Source organism: Eurytemora carolleeae, unplaced genomic scaffold (assembly GCF_000591075.1).
Source record: "Eurytemora carolleeae unplaced genomic scaffold, Eaff_2.0 scaffold2021, whole genome shotgun sequence".
NCBI lineage: Eukaryota > Metazoa > Arthropoda > Copepoda > Calanoida > Temoridae > Eurytemora > Eurytemora carolleeae.
In genome coordinates this window covers 2,936-30,552 of record NW_019397906.1, presented here as the reverse complement: position 1 = coordinate 30,552, position 27,617 = coordinate 2,936, and the positions used below count along the sequence as shown (strand labels likewise).

The following is a 27,617-nucleotide window of genomic DNA, read 5'->3' as shown; positions in this document are numbered from 1 at the left end:
ATAATCTCTACGAGGATTTCTCTTCTAGCTTGAGTGTTCTGACTATAGTGGCAGGTTGGTTGATAAATATGTTACTTAAAAAAGTAAAATCAAACAAGCATATGCAATTTAGAACGACAATGCAAAACTGATTTATTTTTCAGGTTTGATTTTTAACATTTTCATTTAATAGAAATGTCTAAAACTAATTTAATTCAAAACTTTTCTTCTCCATCAAACGTTTATGAACAAGCAAACATATCTATATACATATTTATCTGCCTATCTATCTATCTATCTATCTATCTATCTATCTGTCTATTTATCTATCTATCTATTTATCTATCTATCTATCTATCTATCTATCTATCTATCTATCTATCTATCTATCTATCTATCTATCTATCTATCTATCTATCTCTCCATCTATCTCTTTATCTATCTCTTCATCTATCCTTCCATCTATCTATCTATCTATCTATCTATCTATCTATCTATCTATCTATCTATCTATCTATCTATCTATCTATCTATCTATCTATCTATCTATCTATCTCTCCATCTATCTCTTTATCTATCTCTTCATCTATCCTTCCATCTATCCATCTATCCATCCTTCCACCTATCTATTTATCTACCTACCTATCTATCTATCTATCTGCATATTTTTCTATCTAGGTCTTCCTGGTCTTACAGCAAATATCTTCACAATTGCAGTTTTACTCAGGTATTTTCATAAATACTTATTTTTTCATGATTTTGTTATTTTTCATAAATACTTACTTTCTTACAAGAGGGTGGAATTCATTTAGCCTCAGTTCCCTAAGATCAGCTGACCTTAGTTTAGATTACTAACAACATGTAGAAGTTTTTCGAAATTTTACTGCAGTAATTATAATCCTGCTGGTTAGATACGAAAAAATAATTTGAGGTGACTTTCTGTGATAGAATGGCATGTCTGATTCACAAGGACACCCTTAACAGCCTTGATTGATCAAGAATGCATTTTCTGTTTGAAAATTGATCCATTTTAGTTGTTGAGTTTCTTCAAAGTGAATGGCGCATTGTCAGCTTCAGAAACAATATTTATTTAATTAGAATGTTAGAAAAAAACGACAAAATCCTTAAAGGGAGTGTTCGCGAAAAGTGAAAGGGAATATAGGCTTAATGCGATAAAAAAGCGCGTTTTAAAGCGACTAATCTAAAATATGAACTATAAACAAATGTGGGGAAAGATAATCGATGACTATAGGTTGTAATATCTGAATGATTTGTTTGAAGTTTTTACGGTCTTAGTCGTATGTTGCAATTTTCTGAATTTGTATGGGCGCTACGTTCTTCGGTATGAGACGTCTTTAACAATTTTCTCCTTATAGACGCAACAGATAGAAGTATGATTAGTAGCGATCAAAAGCACTTTTTTATTTCATTAAGCCTATACCCCATTTCATTTTTTGGCGAACACTCCCTTTAACATTATTGATTGGATAAAGGGTTAATGGGTGCAGTCGTGAAATCGGCATGCCCGACTTTGAACTTACAAAAGCAGTCCCTTTCAGTGCGTCATAAAAAAAAACATTTATAAGTCTGGTCTGGACTATTTTCATAAACAGAAAAAACATATTTATAAGTCTGCTCTGGACTATTTTCATAAACAGAAAAAACATATTTATAAGTCTGCTCTGGACTATTTTCATAAACAGAAAAAACATATTTATAAGTCTGCTCTGGACTATTTTCATAGACAGAAAAAAAATATTTATAAGTCTGCTCTGGACTATTTTCATAGACAGAAAAAAAATATTTATAAGTCTGCTCTGGACTATTTTCATAAACAGAAAAAACATATTTATAAGTCTGCTCTGGACTATTTTCATAAACAGAAAAACATATTTATAAGTCTGCTCTGGACTATTTTCATAAACAGAAAAAACATATTTATAAGTCTGCTCTGGACTATTTTCATAGACAGAAAAAACATATTTATAAGTCTGGTCTGGAGTATTTTCATAAACAGAAAAAACATTTAATTATCTCTTAACCATTATCAGGTTGTCATTACCATCCTCTTCAAGTGAAAATATAATAATCAAACCTTAATAATATTTGTATGCGAATGAAAGGAAATAAAGTACAACCAGAAGTGTCTTAAAGCTATAGAAGCAATTACATTTAGGGAATAGACACTACTTTAAAATTACTTAACGATAAAGAGGCTTGACCCTATCTTCAAGGTTTAGATGAGCAGAGAATACAGTATTGTAGAGATTTTTTAGAAATCATTTGAGACCAAAACTACGTTTGTATACTATAAATGCTAAGGAGCTCTGCAAACTCGATCTTTCAAATCCTCTTCGACGCTCACACCCCAGGCTGCACCAGAACTATACTTTGCGGCCGTGCTGCTTAGCAACCTGCATGGCGGCGAGCCCCAAAGAGGATTTCAAAGATCATTTTGTAGAGCTCTATAGCAATTTTACATCGTAAAAACGTCTTTTAAGTCGTAAATGATTTCTAAAAAATTTCAAATGGCTATTTATGCAAAGATGCCAATTCCCAATTTACAACGGTACCATTTAAAGCTTTGTCTGAGCAAGCATAAATTAAATATCTTTATTTTTAATTTTAAAATCTAATTATTCTAATTGTGGTTTCTTGCGCATTTCTACTGCAGGAAAGCATATATAAGTGAAAGACTTTTAAACCAAAAAACAAACAGACAATATCTTCCACAATATATATTGATCAGATATAGGTTTCAAGGGAACTATTGTGAATTGGGCATTGCCATCTTTGCATTGGAGGGTCACTTGAAATTATGCTGACAGTCCCTTTAAGCAAAATTCATAAGGTATACAATATACATTGTTGGTAAACAGATATCAGGCAAATTTTTAAGTCAACATCACTGCATAATATAATTGAATATTCATCATTTTTATTCATGTAAAAATAAACAAAATAAAAATCACCCAATTTATAATGTTTCTCTTTATAATATTTAAGTGAATCACTATACACAACATATAGAGGATATTGTGTGAAGATATATTTGAAAAATAAAAATAATATTGTTGAAAATATCAAAATATTTGTTCTTTCTCTGTGTTAATAACACCTTTTAACCATTCTTTGTATAGTGCTTAAAGGGACCGTAGACAACTNGACAACTGTATAGTGCTTAAAGGAACTGTAGACAACTGTATAATGCTTAAAGGGACTGTAGACACCTGTATAATGCTTAAAGGGACTGTAGGTTTACAACATTAGGTTGCAAAGATATAGGAATTAGAAAATTTGTGGAAAAACTTAGTTCCTTTATAGATTTTTTATTTTCCAAACACCAAAATATTAATTCAAAATAAAATGTACCACGGGTAAATCTGTGAATCTGACATGAACTAACTACAAATCATTATTGTAGTTCTTGTAGCGAATCTGTTTAATGATATTATTATATTAAACTCGGAGATTAAACTCCATTGTTTAAACATATTAGACCCAGAATACACATTGAACTAAAGGTAGACAGTGTGGGGGGTGGGGTATAAATTAACAAACGATTTAAAGCCCTCTTTCTAGTTAATACTTCACCTGCGACCCTTTTTTCGTAAATGATTAAAATGATGTAAATTTTCCTTATTGTATTGGGCGAACTTTCAAAATCAAGAAAAATTAAATAAGTAGCAATAATATTTGTATACAGAGACACAAACTCTAATTTTTTTGCGGGAGAATATTATTATCATTTTTGTAAAAATTAAACTTTTTTGTAATTATTGTAGCTTATCATTACTTTTATCATTAATTTTCTAATTTCCAATGTTGTCGTCATTTCCACTGAAAGGTCCGTTTTTCAAATTCCTCTTTATTCTTCTATCATTATTCTTTTCTTTTGCTATTTTATTGCTGTCCTGTATATTTACAGTTGTCCTCATTTACCATTTTATTTTGGAGAGCACTGTATGTTTTTAAGAAAAATAAAGGCAAAATACGCCTTAAGGGTTGCCTTTTTGCATAGCGATTTCTATAATGTTTGACTTAGAATAATCTAAGTTTGAAATATTAAAGGTTTACAAAATCAGTTTGCAAAGATACAGAAAATTTTGGCTTGTTGCCTGCAATCAGCTCCACACAAAAAATGTTGACAGGATTGCAGTTCAGCTGATACAGAGATATTAGAGTTACAGAGATCGATTATTAGCTAAAATATGCGATATTTTCCACAGCATGTTCTATTGTGTACACAACCAATCAGCAAACATCTGTATTCAGGGATATTTAAGGATCCTTTGGATAAGAAACACAAAATCTTATATAAAGAGAGTGAGTTCATAAATGTTATTTTTTATGTTTAAAATTGGAGTATTTCTTTAAAAGTTGTAAAACTTAAACCCTGAATGGGTATTATGTTCAACGAGTGGCCGTGAGATGGCACTCTAAAAACCTATCGTAAAAACTTAGCATGTCGTGCCGGGTCAACTTAGGCCTACGTAGCTCACCCTGTGAAGCAGTCTGTGTAGTCTGTGAGCTGATATTAGATTAAAAGGGGCGGTTGTTTACTGTTCAATATTTTCTAAAATTCAAAAACCAATAAATGAAATAAAGAAAAATTACTAATTTTGGACACTTTTGTTTTATATGTTAGAAGAAAAAAATTCTTTTATGGTGAAGTCAAATTAAAAATCTGAAATTATTACAACATGGAAAGAGGCTTTGCCCCCCGGAATCCTCTCATACAAAAGTTTTCCTCTGATTCAAAGTTTGTTTTAATAAATATTCTGATTCAAAATATGTAATCCCCATGGCAAAAAATCCCCCCCTCCCTCCCTGTCATTGCGGCCGTGGTGGGGAAAAAACATGTTATATATACTTACATGTGATTTTCTGTAATCTAATCATTTGTCAACTTTAATGTACCAATATCTTTTTTGTTGTTGAGAAAAATGTTTTTGAAACTTTATATCTAACTTTCTAAGTTATATATCTTGCACTTTTATATATAGGCATTTGATATTTCAAATTGGGAATTCTAATAATGGGAGAAATATTAGTCTTAGTTTGAAATATCAAAGGTTAACACCATCGGGTTCCTTTCCATATTGTAAAAAAAAGTTTCAATTGCAACCATAAAAGCATTTTCTCTCTACAGAGTAATATGCTGGCGGCAAAAGAAATCAAAGGATGAAACGTCTTCACTATTCTATAGAGATGTGTTTAATAAGTTCCTCAATCTTTTTCTTTGTCATTTCATTTAAGTATTCTTTTAGAAGTAGATGAAACAGAAGGAGGAAAAGGGAGGGGAGGACATTTGTTGCAGAAAAGAAAAGATGGATTTTCTGAATAGAATAATCTAAGTGTGATGTATATACAAGAAGAAATTTAACCAAATTCAACAAAAAATCGTTTAAGCATTTTTCACTGTTAACCAGATGATACGAGACTCTATATTTGTCCACTATATTCATTTCACGCACCCTTGACCCTTTAGTAAAAGTAAATTCAACCTAAAGGCTGACCGCGTCAACCTTGTTGCACCGCCTATAGTCCTAATGAGTGTCTGCTTTATTTACCCAATGTCCGGGCGATACAGTACAAACTGGGACCGGAAAGTTTGACCCGGCTCGGAAATTCAAATGTACTATGGCTGCCCGTGATTTTGCATAGACATATATTTCCATTTAAAACACCATAACATATATTGCCATTTAATACACCATAACATATATTGCCATTTAAAACACCATAACATATATTGCCATTTAAAACACCATAACATATATTGCCATTTAAAACACCATAACGTATATTGCCATTTAATACACCATAACATATATTGCCATTTAATACACCAAATCATACATTGCCATTTAACACACTGTAACATATATTGCCATTTTAAAACACCAAATCATATGTTGCCATTTAATACACCGTAACATATTGCCATTTAATACACCAAATCATACATGCCATTTAATACATCATTTCATTGTTTTTCATTTCATTAGTAGAAAGCAGTTGAGGTGTTAACACCCCCTCTCTCTGAGGGAAAGCATGCAAAATGCTTGCAGAATATATTCAGGACTAGGGCCTCAACCCTTATATAACCTTTTTACAGTCAACGAGTATGGGTTCACACCTTTTGCTAATGGTGGATGTCAAAGACTACTACAGTCAACAAGAATGGGTTCACACCCTTTGCTAATGGTAGATGTCAAAGTCTAATACAGTCAACAAGAATGGGTTCACACCCTTTGCTAATGGTAGATGTCAAAGTTTGCTACAGTCAACAAGAATGGGTTCACACCCTTTGCTAATGGTGGATGTCAAAGTCTACTACAGTCAACAAGAATGGGTTCCCGCCCTTTGCTAATGGTAGATGTCAAAGTCTACTACAGTCAACAAGAATGAGTTCACACCCTTTGCTAAAGGTGGATATCAAAGTCTACTACAGTCAACAAGAATGAGTTCACACCCTTTGCTAAAGGTGGATATCAAAGTCTACTACAGTCAACGAGTATGGGTTCACACCTTTTGCTAATGGTTGATGTCAAAGTCTACTACAGTCAACAAGAATGGGTTTACACCCTTTACTAATGGTAGATGTCAAAGTCTGCTACAGTCAACAAGAATGGGTTCACAACCTTTGATAATGGTAGATGTCAAAGTCTACTACAGTCAACAAGAATGAGTTCACACCCTTTGCTAAAGGTGGATATCAAAGTCTACTACAGTCAACGAGTGGCATATTAGTTCTTCTCTTGTTCTATCTGTGTATTCTGTGGCATATTTTATGAATGATTGTTTTCTTATGCTGACAATGATAATACTGCAGTATTATTTAGCTTTATATTTATACAAATCAAAAGTTCTTTTCTATTCTATTTTGATGCGAATAGTTTGTTTTATAAATCATAAAGATGTTGGATGAAATAATTTTTTTTTAACACAAATAATAATTGAGACATAAAATCATCACTCCTCTATAAGACCAAAAATAAAAATGCACATCTTACTTCATAAAGGGAATTACAGGGTTAAATTTAAAAAAAAGGCAGATGAAATTTGCTCAGATTCAATTTTTAGATAAAAATGAATTCATTTATTGGCATAGACTTAAATATTCTCATTTTTGCAACTTCATGGTGTTAACCTTTGATATTTCAAATATACAGACTATTTGATATAACAGAATTCAAAGTTTGAAATATCGAAGTTTTCAACATTGGGTGGCAAAGATATAGAGTCAATCAACGTTGGTGGCTAGAACTCATTTCCTTTGAGTAACCCTATACTCTATAACGCATTTACCATCAATAAATTTACAAATCAAGATATAGTAGATTTATCTATCTACTTGGATTGTTTGGGTGTGTCTGTTTGCATCCAATAAACGTCAAAACGGCTGAACTGATCGGGCTCAACTCTTGTGTGGGACATCATATGACCCCAGCGAAGGTTTATAAATCATCAACATTTTAAAAATTTGCATCCAACAAAATTAGATTGTCAATAAATTTTGAAAATCCACAAATCTTTTGATAAAATCCGAAAAATATTTTGTTTGTTTTTGTTTTAAAATGTATAAAAAGAGAAAATGTCCACAATTAACTATAGAAGATGGGGCGAGGCGTCCTGAAAGACTACTATCAATTGTACAAATATAGATTGTTAACAAATATAGAAGAATTGTTAACAAAACCGCATAATGGGGTTATTCATGCTTGTTTGATGCTATGTATACATATCTGTATAATGGAACAAATGATGATAATATTTTCTAAAATTAGGTTTTTAAAATCTCAGTTTTTCATCCTTAATGTTCATCCTAATAGGGCATTAAAGTAAAGCTTTAAACTTTTCTGAAATTAGAGCTTAACCACTATTTCTTCAAATACTGTTTATTTTTGTGTGTACAGTAAATGCTGTATGCGCATTTCTAACATCAGTTCAGTTTGGATGGTTGTGTTTAAAAAATCCGTTCGATGGACAATATGACAAACAAATTATAAATTAAATATTTCTAGGAAAGAGATGAACAACTGTTTTAATCATATCTTGATTGCAGTCAATATCTGTGACAGGTATTGTTAATTTACTATATACACCATTTTGTTAATTTACTATATACACCATTTTGTTAAATTATTCTACACTGTAGACCATTTTGTTAATCTACTATATACACCATTTTGTTGATTTATTCTACACTGTACACCATTTTGTTAATCTACTATATACACCATTTTGTTGATTTATTCTACACTGTACAGCATATTGTTAATTTACTATATACACCATTTTGTTGATTTATTCTACACTGGCATATTGTTAATTTACTATATACACCATTTTGTTAAATTACTATACAAAGTACAGCATATTGTTAATTTACTATATACACCATTTTGTTGATTTATTCTACACTGCACAGCATATTGTTAATTTACTATATACACCATTTTGTTAAATTACTATACAAAGTACAGCATTTTGTTAATTTACTATATACGCCATTTTGTTAATTTATTCTACACTGTACAGCATATTGTTAATTTACTATATACACCATTTTGTTAATTTATTCTACACTGTACAGCATTTTGTTAATTTTCTATATACACCATTTTGTTAATTTTTTCTACACTGTACAGCATTTTGTTAATTTACTATGTACACCATTTTGTTAAATTATTCTAGACTGTACAGTATATGGTTAATTTATTCTACACTGTACAGTATATGGTTGATTTATTTTACACTGTACAGCATTTTGTTGATTTATCAACCATATACTGTACAGTGTAGAATAAATCAGTCATATACTGTACAGCATTTTGTTGATTTATTCTACACTGTACAGTATATGGTTGATTTATTCTACACTGTACAGTATATGGTTGATATATTCTACACTGTACTGTATATGGTTGATTTTTTCTAAAATGTACAGTATATGGTTGATTTATTCTACACTGTAAAGCATTTTATTAATTTATTCTATACTGTACAGCATATGGTTGATTTATTCTACACTGTACAGCATGGAAACTTAGAAAGATCTCTTAACTATCAACTTTATTTACCATCAAGCTCTCTTCTTAAGATGTGGAATAACCTGCCTCTTGACTTAAAAAGAAGCAACTCTCTGAGTATATTCAAAAATAGACTACTAATTTCTCTTTTTGAAAATTACATTACAATGTGTTATAAACCGAAATGCTATTCATGTAAAACTAATTAGATGTATTTTAATATGCTTTGATATTTGTTCTGTACATGTCAGAAAATTACTTTAAACTCTAGTTATTCTAATTAATGTATAATTTATTTTGCATAAGATAAATTCACTCCCTGATCTCTAATAGTTCTCCTTAAATCTATTTAATTGAAATGTTTTGTTATCATTATTAAAATTAGGTGGAAAAAATAATCAAAACAGCCAAGAGCTATTTTCCACCTAATTGCTTTATACTTGTACTGTTAATAAAATCATCAATTTGTAATTGTAAACTCGTTCTGTACACAGATACATGTATATTAGCAATAAACTTTATCTTATCTTATCTTATCTATTGTTGATTTATTCTACACTGCACAGTATATGGTTGATTTATTCTACACTGTACATCATATTGTTGATTTATTCTACACTGTACAGCATAACGTTGATTTATTCTACACTGTACAGCATAACGTTGATTTATTCTACACTGTACAGTATATGGTTGATTTATTCTACTCTGTTCAGCATATTGTTGATTTATTCTACACTGTAAAGTATACGGTTGATTTATTCTACAATGTACAGCATATTGTTTATTTATCCTACACTGTACAGTATATCGTTAATTTATTCTACACTGCATATTATATGGTTGATTTATTCTACACTGTACATCATATTGTTGATATATTCTACACTGTACAGCATATCGTTGATTTAATCTACACTGTACAGTATATCGTTGATTTATCCTACACTGTACAGTATATCGTTGATTTATCCTACACTGCACGGTATATGGTTGATTTATTCTACACTGTACAGTATATGGTTGATTTTTTCTGCACTGTACGGTATATGGTGGATTTATTCTACACTGTATAGTATATGGTTGATTTATTCTACACTGTACAGTATATTGTTGATTTATTCTACACTGCACAGTATATGGTTGATTTATTCCACACTGTACATCATATTGTTGATTTATTATACACTGTACAGGATATTGTTGATTTATTATACACTGTACAGCATATTGTTAATTTATTATGTACAGCATATTGTTGATTTATTCTACACTGTACAGCATATTGTTGATTTATTCTACACTGTACAGTATATGGTTGATTTATTCTACACTGCACGGTATATGGTTGATTTATTCTACACTGTACAGTATATGGTTGATTTTTTCTGCACTGTACGGTATATGGTGGATTTATTCTACACTGTATAGTATATGGTTGATTTATTCTACACTGTACAGTATATTGTTGATTTATTCTACACTGCACAGTATATGGTTGATTTATTCCACACTGTACAGCATATTGTTGATTTATTCTACACTGTACAGTATATGGTTGATTTATTCTACACTGTACAGCATATTGTTGATATATTCTACACTGTACAGCATATCGTTGATTTATTCTGCACTGTACAGTATATGGTTTATTTATTCAACACTGTACAGTTTATGGTTGATTTATTCTGCACTGTACAGTATATGATTGATTTATTCTACGCTGTACGGTATATGGTTGATTTATTCTACACTGTACAGCATATTGTATGGAGCTCCAATAGGAAATTGGGGAAATTTCATCTACGATATATACTTAAATTTCATCTACGATATATACTTAAATTTCATCTACGATATATACTTAAATTTCATCTACGATATATACTTAAATTTCATCTACGATATATACTTAAATTTCATCTACGATATATACTTAAATTACCTGAGCTGATAATTAATTTAAATATCTACAGAGATTGTTTAAAAGTTTTGCAGATTTTTTTTGAAAATGTTAATAGTTTTATCATTGAAACTTTTTCCGCATTTTTTTCACAATTATATATTTATCTGAGATAATTATAAATTAAACTTTCAAATTTGAGAGTTTAAGGTATAGAGCAGCACATTCCGGATCTTATAGTAATTAGGTTTAATTTGGCCTCAAGTATTCGGAATATTCTAAGAAAGGGATATTTCATAGAAAAGAAATAATAAATCAATTCATAAAATAGATGATAAACAAACAAATGAGAATATAAAAGATAGATTAATTTCTTTCATTTCGAAAATTCCTCGCCAATAAACAAAATTTAAAATTTATGATTGATTTAAAAAATGAAGGAAAGGACTGTTGAAATGAAAAGTGAATAAATGAATCAATTTTTAAATTGACATTAAAAAGAATTAAATCAACGATTTAAGGAAAGTAAACTAAGGATTAATTAATTTAAAGAAATATTAAAAAATTTAAATATTTTATTTCAGTCTTCACATCATCTTCGCAATCTGTGATTCGGTTCGAAATAGTTTCGACAGTTTGTACCCGCAGCTCTTCTTGGTACTTTTCCCGTACATACACTACCCACTGTACAGGTACTGTTCCTGTAAAAATACCATTCACTGTACAGATACTGTTCCCGTACATATACACTAACTGTATAAGTACTGGTTCCGTGCAATGTGCATACAATGCCCACTGCACAAGTACTGCTCCCGTACACTACCAACTGTAAATGTACTGGTCCCGTACATTCTTTCCCAACTGTACATGAATTGTTCCCGTACATACAATACCTTTAGTACAGGTACTATTCCCGTGCATATACTACTCACAGTACAGGTACTGTTCCCGTACATACGCTACCCGTTGTACAGGTACTGTTCCCGAACATACACTACCCACTGCACAGGTACTAGACCTGTATAAATACACTACCTACTGTACAGATACTGTTCCCGTGTATACACTACCCACTGTACAGGTACTGTTCCCGTGTATACACTATCCACTGTACTGGTACTGTTTTCGTACATACACTACCCACTGTACAGGTACTTTTCCCGTACATACACTACCCATTGTACAGGTACTGTTCCCGAACATACACTACCCACTGCACAGGTACTAGACCTGTATAAATACACTACCCACTGTACAGGTACTGTTCCCGTGTATACACTATCCACTGTACTGGTACTGTTTTCGTACATACACTACCCACTGTACAGGTACTTTTCCCGTACATACACTACCCATTGTACAGGTACTGTTCCCGAACATACACTACCCACTGCACAGGTACTAGACCTGTATAAATACACTACCTACTGTACAGATACTGTTCCCGTGTATACACTACCCACTGTACAGGTACTGTTCCCGTGTATACACTATCCACTGTACTGGTACTGTTTTCGTACATACACTACCCACTGTACAGGTACTTTTACCGTACATACACTACCCACTGTACAGGTATTGTTCCTCTACATACACTACCCACTGCACAGGTAATGTTTCCGTACATTGCACTACCCACCGCAAAGGTACTGTTCCCATACATCTCCTTGTTTCAACACATATTAATGCTTGATTCTTATTTTAATCTGAATAGCAGCTTACTCTTGACACTTTTGATACACTTATTATTTTAATCGCGGCCTCTGCACACTCACATTCCGATTTCTTTAATAAAAAACAAGACGTTGTACACATTAATTCAGCACAGCGTACACCAGAATATTCGGTCGAATACTAGCCGGTTTTGATAGGTTTACATTCACATATCTCTGTACTAGTAAATCGGGCATTGCCTTCTAAGCATGTAGGGTCATTTGAAATTACGCTTACAGTCCTTTAATGAGAAGGATGGGGAAGGGGGGGATTGATTAGAGTTAAAACTATTGTCTTTATTCAGAATATCTCTGTGTGCATCTATCTACCTGATAATTGGAGTTGCTATAGAACGTTATCTGGCAGTGTGCAGACCCCACCACTACAGGTTATATCAAACATTATACTGGGTTAACCACTCAGAATGAGGCTTTAATGACGACTTAGCGCTCTTTTGTCCAACAATCAGAGGGTTAAATTTTGGAGTCTTTTAAGGAAGTATTATGGGTATTTTCACAAGTAACAACATCGCAAATTTGCAATGGTAACTTGACAATTCTGTTCTAACCGGCGGGCCTCTATAATGCTCTAACCGCAGCGCTCAACCCCCTTGCCCATTATAGCCGCAGCGCTCGGTCCCCATTATGGTTTCGAAATTTACTACATTTATGTCATGCTTGTTGTGTTGGAAGTTTAATGCTGAATTAGATCCATTTCGAGTTTCGAAGATATTTAAAATTTATATAATTAGATTAATTAAGGCTGGAAAAATGGTTCAAAATTCTTTGTAATGGGCTTCATGCTCAACAAATTACATTATCAAATATTTTTTGGAATTGTGTTAAAGGAAGTTTTTTTTTCCAGAGAATTTTTAATACATTTTTCAACTTCACTCTCATCTAATATCTAAAAAAGGCTTTTATAAGAATGCTTGAATCTACTTACGCAGAGTGCACATTTGGAAAAATAGACACAATTTAAGTTAATCTCTCGTGAAACTTTGGCAATGTGTTTGCAATAGGATACAAAATTCAAAACTATTTTGTATTCTATACCCTGGATGTAAATTCATGTATTCGACCCAAGGGATCTTTTTTCAGAAGCAACTTTGAAACCATGAGAGAAAACAAGATAACCATATATTTTTTTATTTCAACCATAGACAGAGTTATAAACAAACGATGAGACGCCAAGGTAGGGGTTCGTTAGAAACAAAAAATGGAGAAATCGTATCGCAAAAATTACGCCTTTTTCGCCGATATTTTTGCGAAACGATTTCCCCCTTCCGCGGGAAACCCTACTCTTAGGAAGTTGTGCAAAAATGTTTCAGTCCTTGCTTTATCACGATCAATGGTTCCATGCAAGGCAACCGTAAACATGTTTCTTAGTTTGACAGACATTTTTTTATACCAATAATATACAATTGAAACTTTCTCATTGTTGTATACATAAATGTATTTTACGTTGCTATTGATAGCGTAGTTAGGTTTAATCGCAATACAGGTTTGACATAGTTATTTTTAAACATATTTAGGTTACAATGTAAAACGTAATATATCTAGATGAGTTCAGGTTTAAAAAGATAAGGATTGCTACGATATTTATTACAGTCTTCACAGTCTTATCCTTTGTGGGTAACCCTGTACTATAGCTAAGAATTCTAGTTCCATAATATACCATATTTGAAATCTCTCTCTCTCTCTTGAATATTTGAAAGTTTTGGCTGTAGAGGAATAATAACCAGTTTTTTGGCTCAGAAATTGTACTTGTATCAGCACATTTCAGGGGTTACATAATTATCTATTTCAGGGGTTACATAATTATCTATTTCAGGGGTTACATAATTATCTATTTCAGGGGTTACATAATTATCTATTTCAGGGGTTACATAATTATCTATTTCAGGGGTTACATAATTATCTATTTCAGGGGTTACATAATTATCTATTTCAGGGGTCACGAAATTATCTATTTCAGGGTTTACACAGTTATCTATTTAATATCATTTTATTATGGTGTCACTGCAGACAAAAATATTTTCCACTTATTGTATTCAATGGAAACAAAAATATTTTTCAATTATTATGTTTTTTCCTGGAAACAAAAATATTTTTCATTAATATGTTTTTTCCTGGAAATAAAAACATTTTTCAATGATGTTTTTTCCTGGAAACAAAAATATTTGTATAATGTATTATGGTCTGTATTGTAAACATAAACATTTTCCACTTTTTCTGGAAACAAAGTATATATATTTTGATTTTTTTTTGAATTTTTACGACAAGAGCATGGGGTTATGGGGTTTCACAACTTTCCAGACTTTTAAAAGACTTCAAAAAAGGCGTATAAATATCAAAATTTATTCACAACAAGTCTGTTTTTATGACATCACGTAAAATTTAGGATCGTGCAATAAAAATAAACTTTAGTTGTATATTAAACTCTCAGATTCCTGTTGAGCCAATGGTGAAGAAACCCGTATAAAAAAACCATACAAAGACGACGCCCCACTCTAGCTAGATCCAACATGATAATTTTAAAAAGATTACATGAAAGTTTTGTGTTCTCGAAATGAGTTCCTTTTAAAGTATTGAATTCCTTGATATTATCTCAGTCTCATGGGAGAGCATAAAACGTCAGAAAACTGCAATTTTATCCTTTTTACAATTCTGGTTTTTAGGGCTTAAAGGAACAGACCAGTTATGTAAAGTAAAAACTGAGTATGCAGTGTTGTGGACAAATTATTTAGGATTCAGTTGAGACATTTAAAATCTTTCAAAGCTTTGTAAATCCTGAGTTTGAGCACAAAGTCGGCGTTTAAAATCGTACTTTTGGGTAGATTACGTTTTCAGAATTGTTTTTTTTTTTTAATTACTAAATAACGACAACAAAAAAATCAAACAAAATTCTACAGTAAACTAATGAGTTGTTTAGGAACAGGTTGAGAAAATAAAAATTAACTCTTATAATCGAAAGTAAGTAATCTTATTCTGTTATTAGTTTCTATAATCTCTCTTTTATCACAAAGATTTTCTGCAGATTTTCTGGAATTTTTATTGAAAAGACGACTTTTGAAGAATTTGAAGAAATCTGCGAACAAATTCATAGAAAATAAGAAATTCAATATAATGATTAAAAAGGAAATGATTAATTCTAACTTCGATTTATTGACAAATTTATTTTGAGAAATATGTTCCTAAACATCTAATTAGTTTAAACTGTAGATTTTTTACTAAATTTTCGCCGTCGTTATATAATTATTAAAAAAAACCGATTCTGAAAACGTGACCCCCCCAATTTCATCATTTTAAACGTTGACTTTGCGCTAAAATTCAGTAATTATATCGTGTATACATTGTAGAAACGTTTTATATGTCTTAAATGAATCCTAAAGAATTTGTCCATAACACTGCATACTCAGTTTAACTACCTTACATAACAGGTCTGTCTCGTTTGTCCCTTTAAGAAAACAATTCTGTGCTCAATCTTCTCGCCGGGCCTTAACGTTTCAATTTTTTGCAGACAATTTTTGAAATTTGAAGAAAATAACCTGCAACACATACTGTTGGAAAAAATTATTTCTTTCCTTTTTTTACTCCTTTTTTCACTTTTCGTTTCCTTTTCTTCTTTTTTTTGTCTCAGATAATATGCTCTCACTGCGCCCCCCTTTCAGGAAGAAAAGGGGGCTTTGCCCCTGTGCCCCGCTCACTACGGGCCTGGTATTTCCTTTGTAAAAAGTATTTATATTTAGAGAGGTTCAGACTCAGGGCAGTAGAGCATTCCTTTATATTCTACCAAGTATTCTTTTAGCTCTCCTGGTCAACACTTCAAGGTTAATAGAAATTATGGAATTTTGCCGGGAAATTTTGTTAAAAATGGCGGGAAATGTTCTTCAAAATGGCGGGATTTTTTTAATTGGCGGGAAACTCTGTTTAAGTTGCAAACGCGACACTATCCATGGACCATGATTTAACATTTCATGAACAAGACCATAGAACTTTAGATCGAATCAAAATCTTAAATGTTTGCGATTATAACTTTGGTTATTAAAGATCCCCCCAAGTTTTCCTTTTATCCTGAGGCCGAATTAAGGAATATGAGCCGCGGCTTAAATATTGTTGGTTCCACTTAAAAAGCCGGCGCTCAATCAAAACCGGTTTTGGGGGTTTTTAAGACGCGGCTTAAATTCACTAAATTCGGACACTTATCTTTTTTTGCGAATATTCTAAAAATAATGTTAACATGTAGACATTTTTCCCGACCCGGTTTTTGATGTCATTTTGAAAAATCACATTTGTTGCGTAATATTTACTTTCTGAACTATTTTTCTAAAAGCCAATTGAAACCCCCATGACAACATATTATTTCCCTTCCATATTCAGTTTTTTAAATTTACTTTATTCTGTTAATATCTATTTATCCCATGAAACTGGATTTAATTTTTACAAAAAATATGTTTCTCAATTAAGTTTGTGTTTGATTAGATTCCTTGAAACCGAATCTGCCAGCGTCTGCATTGATTTCACTCAGTGTGGATGTAACTCTGATCATTTGTAAGTTTAATTTGATCAGTATTTAATTTGATCAATATTTGATCTGATTAATTGTAAGTTTAATCTGATCAGTATTTGATCTGATCAATATTTGATCTGAGCCTGGAACTTTTTTGTTGGGTATTTATAAGCCCAATCGCTTGATCTCCATATCCACTGCGGTCTGTTTTATTTTGAGGATCAATGCCGTCATTATATTTATTCCTCCAGGCTACTATTACCACTGGATATGGATCAACAATCAAATTAATCTGTAGATTAACAAAACCATATCCACAATACAAGAGTTCCTAACTCTGATCAAAACTAGATCATATCATAATTTGATTTTTCCTATTAATTGATCTGGTCAACAATATTTTTTTACGATCCTTTTTCATGATTGATGTTAAATGTTAAATGTTCAAATTAACTCCATTGTTGTTACACTCATGCAACCAAATCAAACCCTTTTCACCTTTGACTTAAACTAGAACTTAACAGACAATATCTTTGTTAAATATTAGATACTTTTACAAAAATAAAAGACAAAAATCCAAATGCCATTTTCCAAATTCCAATTATACAAAAGTAAAAATATTTCGAAAACTGTTCAGTGGGACAAAAAAACTATGGAAAGAGAATACGACTGAAATAGATTTTCATGCTACGGGTACAACACTTCAACTTGTACAACATCAAGTACATACAAGACTCATTATATGTCGCCTTCGTATTCCAAAGTTGAATGGGTCCAACAGTACATTATTTCAGAGATTCCACATGAAAGCAATCTTAATAATTTGTATTGTATCTCAGATTACAATTATGAATAATAAGTTGTGTTAAGAATTCCTTGTGCAAAATTCAAAGTAATATTTGAACAAAAGCTATTGTTCTACTAGTTTTATTACCAAAGGTGAAAACTAAATATGCACCCCTCTCCTTATATTTAAAGGGATTGTAAATATAATCTCAAACTAATTTTTAAAAAGTGCCATCAACTATTGCAACTGTTCCCTTTAAACCTTTATGAAAATTATTGAGGCATATCTGAATTATATATATTTATATTGTATTTATTGGATAGATATGCGTAGTTTTTTTAACTTTAACTGTGATTTGTTGATGCCATTTTCTATTTAATCAACCGGTCACTTGTAACAATCCCTTGATACAATCCCTTTATGCATAGATTAATAAAAATAGCAGAAAGGACACTAGATGTAGTCTTTTCAAGAGTTTTGTGTGTTTCGTTCACAATTACCCTGAGGCAGAAGCCCAAAGGAGTTACGCGTATTCAGCATAGACAGAGAGAGTGCCTGTTCTAAGCCGACTACATGTAACTCCTTTAGGCTTCTGCCTCAGGGTTATTTTAAACAAAACACATATAAATCTTGAAAAGACGACATTAAATGTTCTATCTGTTATTTTAATTAATCTATGCCTTTATATATTTACTTGTAACAACCCCGTTAATGTACTCAATATACCCTTTTACTGCACTGTTCGTATCTAAAAACTGATCTAGCGCACAATGCAACGTAAAAGTTGTATGGTCATGTAATTTAAACCATTGCTTAGCTAGAGATGTGCGCGTTTAGTTTTTTTTTCATTTCGTTCGTTATTTTAAACGATTAAAAAATTGGTTCTTAAAATTATCATTTTTTCATCCATTTCTTTCGTTTTCTCACCAAATGACCGTTCCGTAAAAGCGTTTAATCAGTAAAATCGTTCGTTTAATAAAACAGTTCGTTCAGTAAAATCGTTTCCTCAAGGCTTGGTTGAAAAAGTCGTTCTTGAGTAAAAAATAACGTTATTTAAAATTTTGTTTCAAAAAATCTTTCGGCCAGTGAAAAACGATAATTTTTATTATTTTTTTTGTAAAATTAGATTGTTCAGTATAAAACAATCGTTTGGACGATGCTAGTTTTTATCGTTAATTTTTTTTCTGAACGACACCAATGTTCACGAAAAATGTTGTTTTTATCAAAAAATTCGTTTGTTCACAAACACAATGCCCATCTCTATTCTCTATGCTTAACACAACAATAAAAGGATTAAGAAATGATAATTTATTGTAAAGTAAAAAAAATTTTTTTTGTCAAGTGTAAAGTAAACCTTTTTACAAAATAGTAAAGTAATTTACAAAATGTACTGTTCAATTTTTCACGAAATTACGTCATTAGTATATGGGATGCGTGTATGGCATTTTCTTCTGTCAAACATATACTTCTATACTCATACTTTACGCAAAAAAGGAACTGAACGCTTGCCACAAACACTGATTTTGTAAATTTAATGTTTTAAACCATGACTTTCTGCTAGAGCAATCAGTAAAAGTTTGAAATATCTATGGTTTATCAAATCAGGTTGAAATGATATAGGAATTAGAAAGTTTGATTTTAAGGTCAGTTTCTTTGAACAATTAATAATACATTGAATCATGCGCTCCATCTTAGAGTTTGTAATTCTAACAGTGCAAATTTTATATAATCCCTTCATGTTTAGATCGTCTAAACGGATACGGTAAATATTTATTTTATAATCCCTTCATGTTTAGATCATCTAAACGGATACGGTAAATATTTACTTTATAACCCTTCATGTTTAGATCGTCTAAACGGATACGGTAAATATTTATTTTATAATCCCTTCATGTTTAGATCGTCTAAACGGATACGGTAAATATTTATTTTTTCCCAACAAGTAGTTCTAGTTCAACCGATCTTAAAGGGATTGTCGTTGTAACTTCAAGAGACCTTAAACTCAAAGATTCCCAACGATATCCTTTAAACCTTTATCTGATCAATAATGTAGAAGATATCCTTTAAACCTTTATCTGATCAATAATGTAGAAGACATCCTTTAAATCTTTATCTGATCAATAATGTAGAAGATATCCTTTAAACCTTAATCTGATCAATAATGTAGAAGATATCCTTTAAACCTCCGGGGTTCGGACATACAAATCTGTAATTGGAGAGTTCCTTGTAATCAGGTTCCTTAAAGTAAATAAACATATTCACATTATGAGAACTGGGCAAACAAATTTGGTCAAAGCAAAAGTAAAGAAATCACTGAATTGAAAAGGTTCAAATTCCTCTAGATCGGTGTAAATTGCATGGCTTGTAGATTGATAGATAGATAGATATTTAGATTAAATACAAGGAAAACAAAAATATAGTTTTCTACCATCAATATTTTTGTAAATTGAATTGCGCCATTAGAAATGATAAAATTGAATAAAAGTACGTTAAAAGAAAAAGTAAGGAACCATTTTTTGTTGTTGGTTTATTCCAAATTAACTTGGGTTTCAATGGATTCCCGAGAAATATGGAAATTATGTCACAAATTAAGTATTTTATGGAAGTTGATATTATTAAATCCATAATTATTGTTTGTTCCAAAATGAGGTTTAGATACTGGATCATCATCATATTCATAATTCAACCTTTGTGTTCACACAAATAAAACTTTTGTAAAAAATATTCTATGATTTTATAAATTATGATAGCTCAGAGAAAATTGGAGAATTGGTGACAAACGTTTGCGATACCGTCTTTATTCTGACTCCAAAAGCATTTAATACTGATATTGCTTCTTTTAAGCAATTGTGCACGTCACTTTCGCAGAGAAACCGAAAATGAAAATAAACAGTTTAAAGAAACAAAAACATGGTTATCTAATTCATTCTTACCATAGAAAGCTGTTAAGGGTTCCCTTGCAAATCAGCCATTCAATCCAGTATGCCGAGTCCATTAGCGCCTGATCCAATCAGGGTTTAGTCATGTGTTTATTTTCTATTCTGAACCAATAGAAATTGTATTGCGTTAACATCTATCTCATTATCCAATTAGAGTTATGAATCCTTTAATCAGCGCTATCAGTAAATGGAAATATTTACTTCTACTGAAACAATAGTGCATTTCTATCTGTGCATGCGGGGTTACTTGAAATCACTATTACAGTTCCTTCAAGATAAAATTGAAAAATTTTCTGGCATGATCAATGATTCATTTCAATATCCTTCATAAATCCCCCCATTCTCCATAAACATTATTAAACTACGATATATAGACATATATTTATAATTAAATTTAAAGAAAGAAACTGAGTTCTTCTCATCCCTTTATCATTGCAACCTGATGGTGGAAATTTTTTATATTTCAAACTTAGATTAACTGATCTTTTTAACAGATTTCATAGTTTGAAATATCAAAGGTCAACTCCATTCACGGGCAGCCGTAGTACATTTTGATTTCCGAGCCGGGTCAACCTTTCCGGTCCCAGTTTGTACTGTATCGCACGGACATTGGCTAAATAAAGCAGGCACTTAATAGGACTAGCCGGTGCAACAAGATTGACGCGGTCAGACTTTAGGTTGAATTTACTTTTACTGAAGGGTCAGAGGTGCGAGCAAAGTTACAGGGATTAGAAAATCAAAGTTTGTGACAAAACTCAGTTCCTTTTCACAGTCTTACATAGCTATACTGTTTTAAACCAAAACTTTAATCATAGGATTTGCATATGCCAAAATTGGCGGTCTTTAACTTAAAAACTTTAAAATTGAATTGATATACTCCTTTAGTTTATATAAAGGTGGTTTGCTCCAAAAATGTACCAGCTTCAATCCTCTAAAGAACTTTATCAACTTTATTTATTTAAAACGTTTAATCCAAGTTTTCTAAATGTTTCTGTAGAAATTATAATCCTGCGCTCAATATGTACTAATACTTCATTATAAGGTTTAAAATTTTAAAGTAGTTTCAGAGAAGGAGTTTAGTTTTTTACTGAAAAATTCAAGGTTTTGATGAATACTCTTTCAATCTTCTCCCCTTTACTGTTACTCATTGAAATCAATAGTACAACATTCTTTTTTTCCTTTTTTCCCTCACCTCCTTTCCTCATTTTCATGCTTTATATTTTATTTTTTTTTTTGACTAATGTATTGTATTTATGTATATTTATAATATTTAAAATGATGTTTATTACTAGTCAAAAAGAAATGTTAAAAACCTGACATCTACGTTTTGATTCATGTCAGACCTGAGATGGAATTTAAAGAATTTGAGCCGCAGTTTAAATCCGCCAAAATCCGCCAAAACCCGGTTTAAATTAAGCGCCGGCTTAAATCTTGAAACATTTGATACAATTTTAAGTGGAACCAACCATATTTAAGCCGCGGCTTAAATTCAAACCGCCGCTCAAATTCTTTAAATTCGGCCACAGATTAATTAAACTCCGAGACTATTTGATATCTCTGATTAAACGCATGTTTATTACCCCCTTTAAAATAAAAACATGACATGTACATTACTTCTAAAACATACAGTATCTGAATTATGATTTTTTCTCTTCTATGCAGCATACTTTATGCACTCCTAAGATATCCAATTGATATTAGAGGAAAAATATCTATAAAATGTATTTTCTTAAATTTTTAAACATAGTTTAATAATTTCCCAAATTAGAAAAGTATTTTATTGGTTAGATATATTAAACCACTGTACTTCTAATATTTTCAGCGTTTACGTCAAACCTACAAAACTTCGGCTGAACAGGGAATACATAATCTACTACGGTAAGCTGATCACTTAACTTTTGAATGGACGGATTAACTAATTCAAATCATTTTCCTTGATCTCAATCAACTCTGTTGAATAGGTTAAGATTAAACTTTGAACCAAGTTTCTTAACAAGTATGAAACTTCTAAATCTTTTATTTTATGTCTAATTTCAGCCATTATATGAATAAAGGTTGGGTTCTACATAATTCACAAAATAGTTTACGAATTATATAAAGTCAAAACATAATCAATTAATTACATTAATTCCTACATCAAGGAATACTCATTTTAGATTATAAATCCTCTACCTCTATCTTTTGAGAGCTTTCAACTTGATGATATACTACGGCATACATATATATATATATATATATTTGTTCGTTATAGCTGCCCAAAAGACTGGATCAAATGGGCTGAATTTTTTGAAGAAATCCACGGGTGGTTTCCCGATTTTTGTTTTGCTTTCAAACCTGTTCTTACATGATTCTAAATTCTGAATAGTTTTTATTTTTTGAGGGGGGGGAGAGGAGGGGGGACTTATTAAACCAGTACCAGTGCAAAAAAGTGTATTGTTAGACGGGGGGATGGTGTACACGTCTAGTTTTTGCGCAAGATACATGGAAGGGGAAAGCCGGGGCACCTGTGCACGTTATTAAAAACACATTAGCAAGGGTAAATTTATCTTTATTCAGAAACCTTTCCACAAAACATATGTTCGTTTTTCTTTTCCAAACGATCGTTTTGGTATTTAAATTACGATTTTATGATTTCATTTTTGTTTCAAAAGATTTGAAACTTTCATTTCGTGATTTTTAACATCGAACCGAAAAAATATATTTCTTTATACAATTTTTAAGAACGATCGAAACCCATCTATAAATTAGTAATATAATGTTATTCTGAAATAAATACGAATTCAAATAAAGATAAAAATAAAGTACAAGTACTTAAAAAGTACAAATTACATTTTTTTATGTTGACAAAATTATTTTGAAAAAGGTACTGAAAAAATTGCCTCAAACCCTAATTTTCTAATCCCTATATCTTTGCAATCAGATTTTTTTTGATATTCCAAGCAATTGTAATTCTAACTAAGAGCCAAAGTTTGAAATATCAAAGGTTTATACCATCTGGTTACAAAGATTTAAGTTAGAGAATTAGAGTTTGTAAGGTATTCAGATTCTTTAACTTATTTACTCATTAGTTGTAAACTGTCCTGATTTTTTTTGTTGTGCACAAAAAAATAATCTTGAAAATTTTAAAATTTATTCTATTTAGTCATTTCTTTCAGGAACTTGGGGCTGGGTTGTTCTGACAGGTAGTTTTATTAATTTTAAAATATTTAATATTTTAAACTTGAAACCAATTTAAAACATTGAAATTTTAAGCTTCTGAATTAGATGTTTCAGATGTTGACAATTTTTAAAATTATCTCTTTCTTTTATATATTCATCATTTATATTTGTCTAAAGCAAAATTACATTAAACAATATAAACGTTTACAAACTATTACTCTTTTCTCTGGATATCGCATTTTATGATTGTCAGGGTTTGCCAAAAAAGAGGTGCAATACAAGACTTTTAGCATGAGTATAATTTAGTATTTAGTTATTCAGAGGTGGTTTTCAGAAATGGAGTTTCTTGGTCCCAGTCTAGTGTTTTTCGTTTTATAAAAATGTAGTATGATGACAGCACTGCAAGGCTTGATAGATTTTCGCACATTGCTTTGAAACACTGGGTTTGCAGAACTTATGCAGTTTCTTTAGATTTGCTTTATTTGATTAACTCTATTACGTGTAAGGTGTATTTAAAAGTGCAGAATTGAGTCAAATTTTCTAATCTTCATATCTTCGTAATATTCTGGTGTTATCCTTTGATATTTCAATATTAGAGTATTTGATCTAACAGAATGCATAGTTTGAAATATCTAAGGTATAAGAAATTGGGTTACTAACATATAGGGATTAAAAAATCAGAGTTTGTGGCAGAGACTCAATTCCTTTCAATAACTGATCAAAGAAAATCCGAAAGAACTTTTTTTTGGTGTTAATCTCAGGATTAATCATTGATCTCCAACTTAATCCAAATTCTCTTAGATATCCTGTAGTTGTCATATCCTGCAGGGATAATTTTAATTGAAGGGTTAAGCATTTTATTCTCAAATTTCTAAGTGATCACATTGGATATTGAGATCTAGCGTTCAAGATTAACGTTCCTCAAACACTAAAGTTCCGACTACTGGAAAAGAAGAATTTCAAATATTTGTCTACGCAAACATGTTGGAGAATATGAAAACTAATGGTTTATTGACAGAATTGATTTTTTTTCAAATCTAAAAATGAAGATATTTTTTTATTGTTACTCAGACACAGAATAAACAGACACGGTCCCGTTAATTTTCATGTTTTCAGGTTTAATTCCCTTCTTGGTTCTGGTAGTTCTAAAAACCCAGATCTATGTTTTCAGGTTTAATTCCCTTCTTGGTTCTGGTAGTTCTAAACACCCAGATCTATGTTTTCAGGTTTAATTTCCTTCTTGGTTCTGGTAGTTCTAAACACCCAGATCTATGTTTTCAGGTTTAATTCCCTTCTTGGTTCTGGTAGTTCTAAACACCCAGATCTATGTTTTCAGGTTTAATTCCCTTCTTGGTTCTGGTAGTTCTAAACACCCAGATCTATGTTGCTCTCAAGGATCTCAAGAAGAGGATTAATCAGAGCACTGGGAACAGAGGGTAATAAACAGGATTATTCACAAAGGATGAGACTTCAGAGACGGCTGTACGCAATTTTTTAGTCTTATTTCTAAGATATATAACACTAGAAATCCAGGATGCTTCGCGCCTCATTTACTAGAAATAAGTAGTTTTGCTTCTAATACTTTTATCATATTCGTGTAGCATTAAAATAAAAAATTTTTCTACAGATAAAAACATCAACAAATTAATTCCTTTGGTTAATTACTTGGGTTTCAAGCAATTAACTGACAGACAAGTAGTATAAATGCAAAAAAACGAATAAATAATGTATCCCTCCTTTCGTGACAAGATAATTCTCCTAGTGTTTGGAAAATTAAATTAACCTTGGTCTGAGCTTTGCTTAACAAATTAATGTCAAAAGGTTAAAAATGACATTTGAAAAAGTGACACATGACAGAAAAAAAGAAAATTCAACACATAATATTTTTTTTAAGGTTTCAAAAGTTGCATCACAAAAAGGGCTCCGTCATTTGAAACCGCTCACAAAAATTACGGAGCACGCATTTTTTATCATTAAATTTACCAAAATTTGTCATGAATACATGCCAAAAAATGTCAAAAGTTGGAAGCCTAATTACATTGAGTCTACTTTCACCCAAAAAACGGAGTTCTTTAGAATTTTTTCTCATTAAAAGAGCAGTTTAGCTTACTTATTGTTTAGCTTATTCATCTTCCTTTTTATTCTTATGTGAGGTAAAAGGGATATTTTACGACAACTTATCATAAATTAGAAACTCCTACAAAAGAAAGCTAACCTGCTTTTTAAAGTCCACTTTTTGGTAGTTTAAATACATTTTAATGAAAGAAAAGGGAATAGTCATGAGTTGGATTATAAATATTACAAAGTAAATCCACTGCCATAAGTTTGATTTTAAATATTACAGAGTATATCCACTACCATAAGTTCGATTATGAATATAACAGAGTAAATTCACTGCCATAAGTTTGATTTTAAATATTACAGAGTATATACACTGCCATAAGTTTGATTATACATATTACAGACTTTATTCACTGCCATGAGTTTGATTATAAATATTACAGAGTATATCCACTGCCATGAGTTTGATTATAAACATTACAGGGTAAATCCACGGCCATAAGTTTGATTTTATAACTAATACAGAGTATCCACAGCCAAGAGTTTGATTTTAAATATTACAGAGTATATCCCCTGCCATGAGTTTGATTATAAATATTACAGAGTAAATCTCGGGCCATAAGTTTGATTATAAATATTACAGAGTATCCCTAGCCATAAGTTTGATTTTAAATATTGCAGAGTATCCCTAGCCATAAGTTTGATATTATAACTAATACAGAGTATCCCCTGCCATGAGTTTGATTATAAATATTACAGAGTATCCACTTTCATGAGTTTGATTATAAATATTACAGAGTATCCACTGCCATAAGTTTGATTATAAATATTACAGAGTATCCACTGCCATGAGTTCGATTATAAATATTACAGAGTATCCCTTGCCATGAGTTCGATTATAAATATTACAGAGTATCCCCTGCCATGAGTTTGATTATAAATATTACAGAGTATCCCCAACTGACAGACTCGCTCAGCCTGCTAATCCTCTGGCTGAGGCTTTGAGGTAAGCTCAGGAATATTTTATACAAAAAAATCTTTGGTTTGTTTATCAGAATACTTTTCTTACAATTTCTGGTCTGTTTAACTATCAAGGTAATTTATACATATCACATATACTTTCAACCCTGATTGAAGTATACAGGATTTATTCTCAGGGGTGGTGGGTCTTGTAATATACATGGTAAAAAGAGAAAATTTTATTAAAGAGGGGCAGCTCCCCCCCCCCTATTGTACAATTGAATCATCGTTAATTTCACAATTTATTGCAGGGAAAGGCGGGCTGTTCAACAGAGTAAGGAGTGCAATCTAGCAATTGTGCTCTTAGCAACCGTTCTCATGTTCATTGTTTGTCATCTACCCAGGTATTCATTGTTCTCTAAGCAACAGTTCTCATGTTCATTGTTTGTCATCTACCCAGGTATTCATTGTTCTCTAATCAACAGTTCTCGTGTTTATTGTTTGTCATCTACCCAGGTATTCATTGTTCTCTAAGCAACAGTTCTCATGTTCATTGTTTGTCATCT

At 31.4% G+C, this 27,617-nt stretch overlaps 1 protein-coding gene across 1 annotated transcript; it reads left to right on the top strand.

The window, feature by feature from the left end:
- On the top strand, positions 1-27,617 carry LOC111716282 (FMRFamide receptor). Its single transcript, XM_023491722.1, has 13 exons — positions 1-54; positions 658-706; positions 8,010-8,066; positions 11,505-11,612; positions 12,938-13,021; positions 16,385-16,465; positions 17,118-17,186; positions 19,729-19,746; positions 22,694-22,749; positions 24,027-24,053; positions 25,367-25,466; positions 27,041-27,097; positions 27,363-27,617. Exons 3-13 carry the CDS (start codon positions 8,017-8,019, stop codon positions 27,583-27,585), a joined length of 873 nt encoding a protein of 290 aa, XP_023347490.1. The 5' UTR covers positions 1-54; positions 658-706; positions 8,010-8,016; the 3' UTR covers positions 27,586-27,617.

Coding starts and splice junctions, on each gene's coding strand:
- LOC111716282 (XM_023491722.1), top strand. CDS start 8,017: ATGAACAACTGTTTTAATCATATCTTGATTGCAGTCAATATCTGTGAC. Junction 13,022..16,384: donor TGCAGACCCCACCACTACAG/GTTATATCAAAC, acceptor ATTTATATTTAG/AGAGGTTCAGACTCAGGGCA. Junction 24,054..25,366: donor GGGCTGGGTTGTTCTGACAG/GTAGTTTTATTA, acceptor CTATGTTTTCAG/GTTTAATTCCCTTCTTGGTT.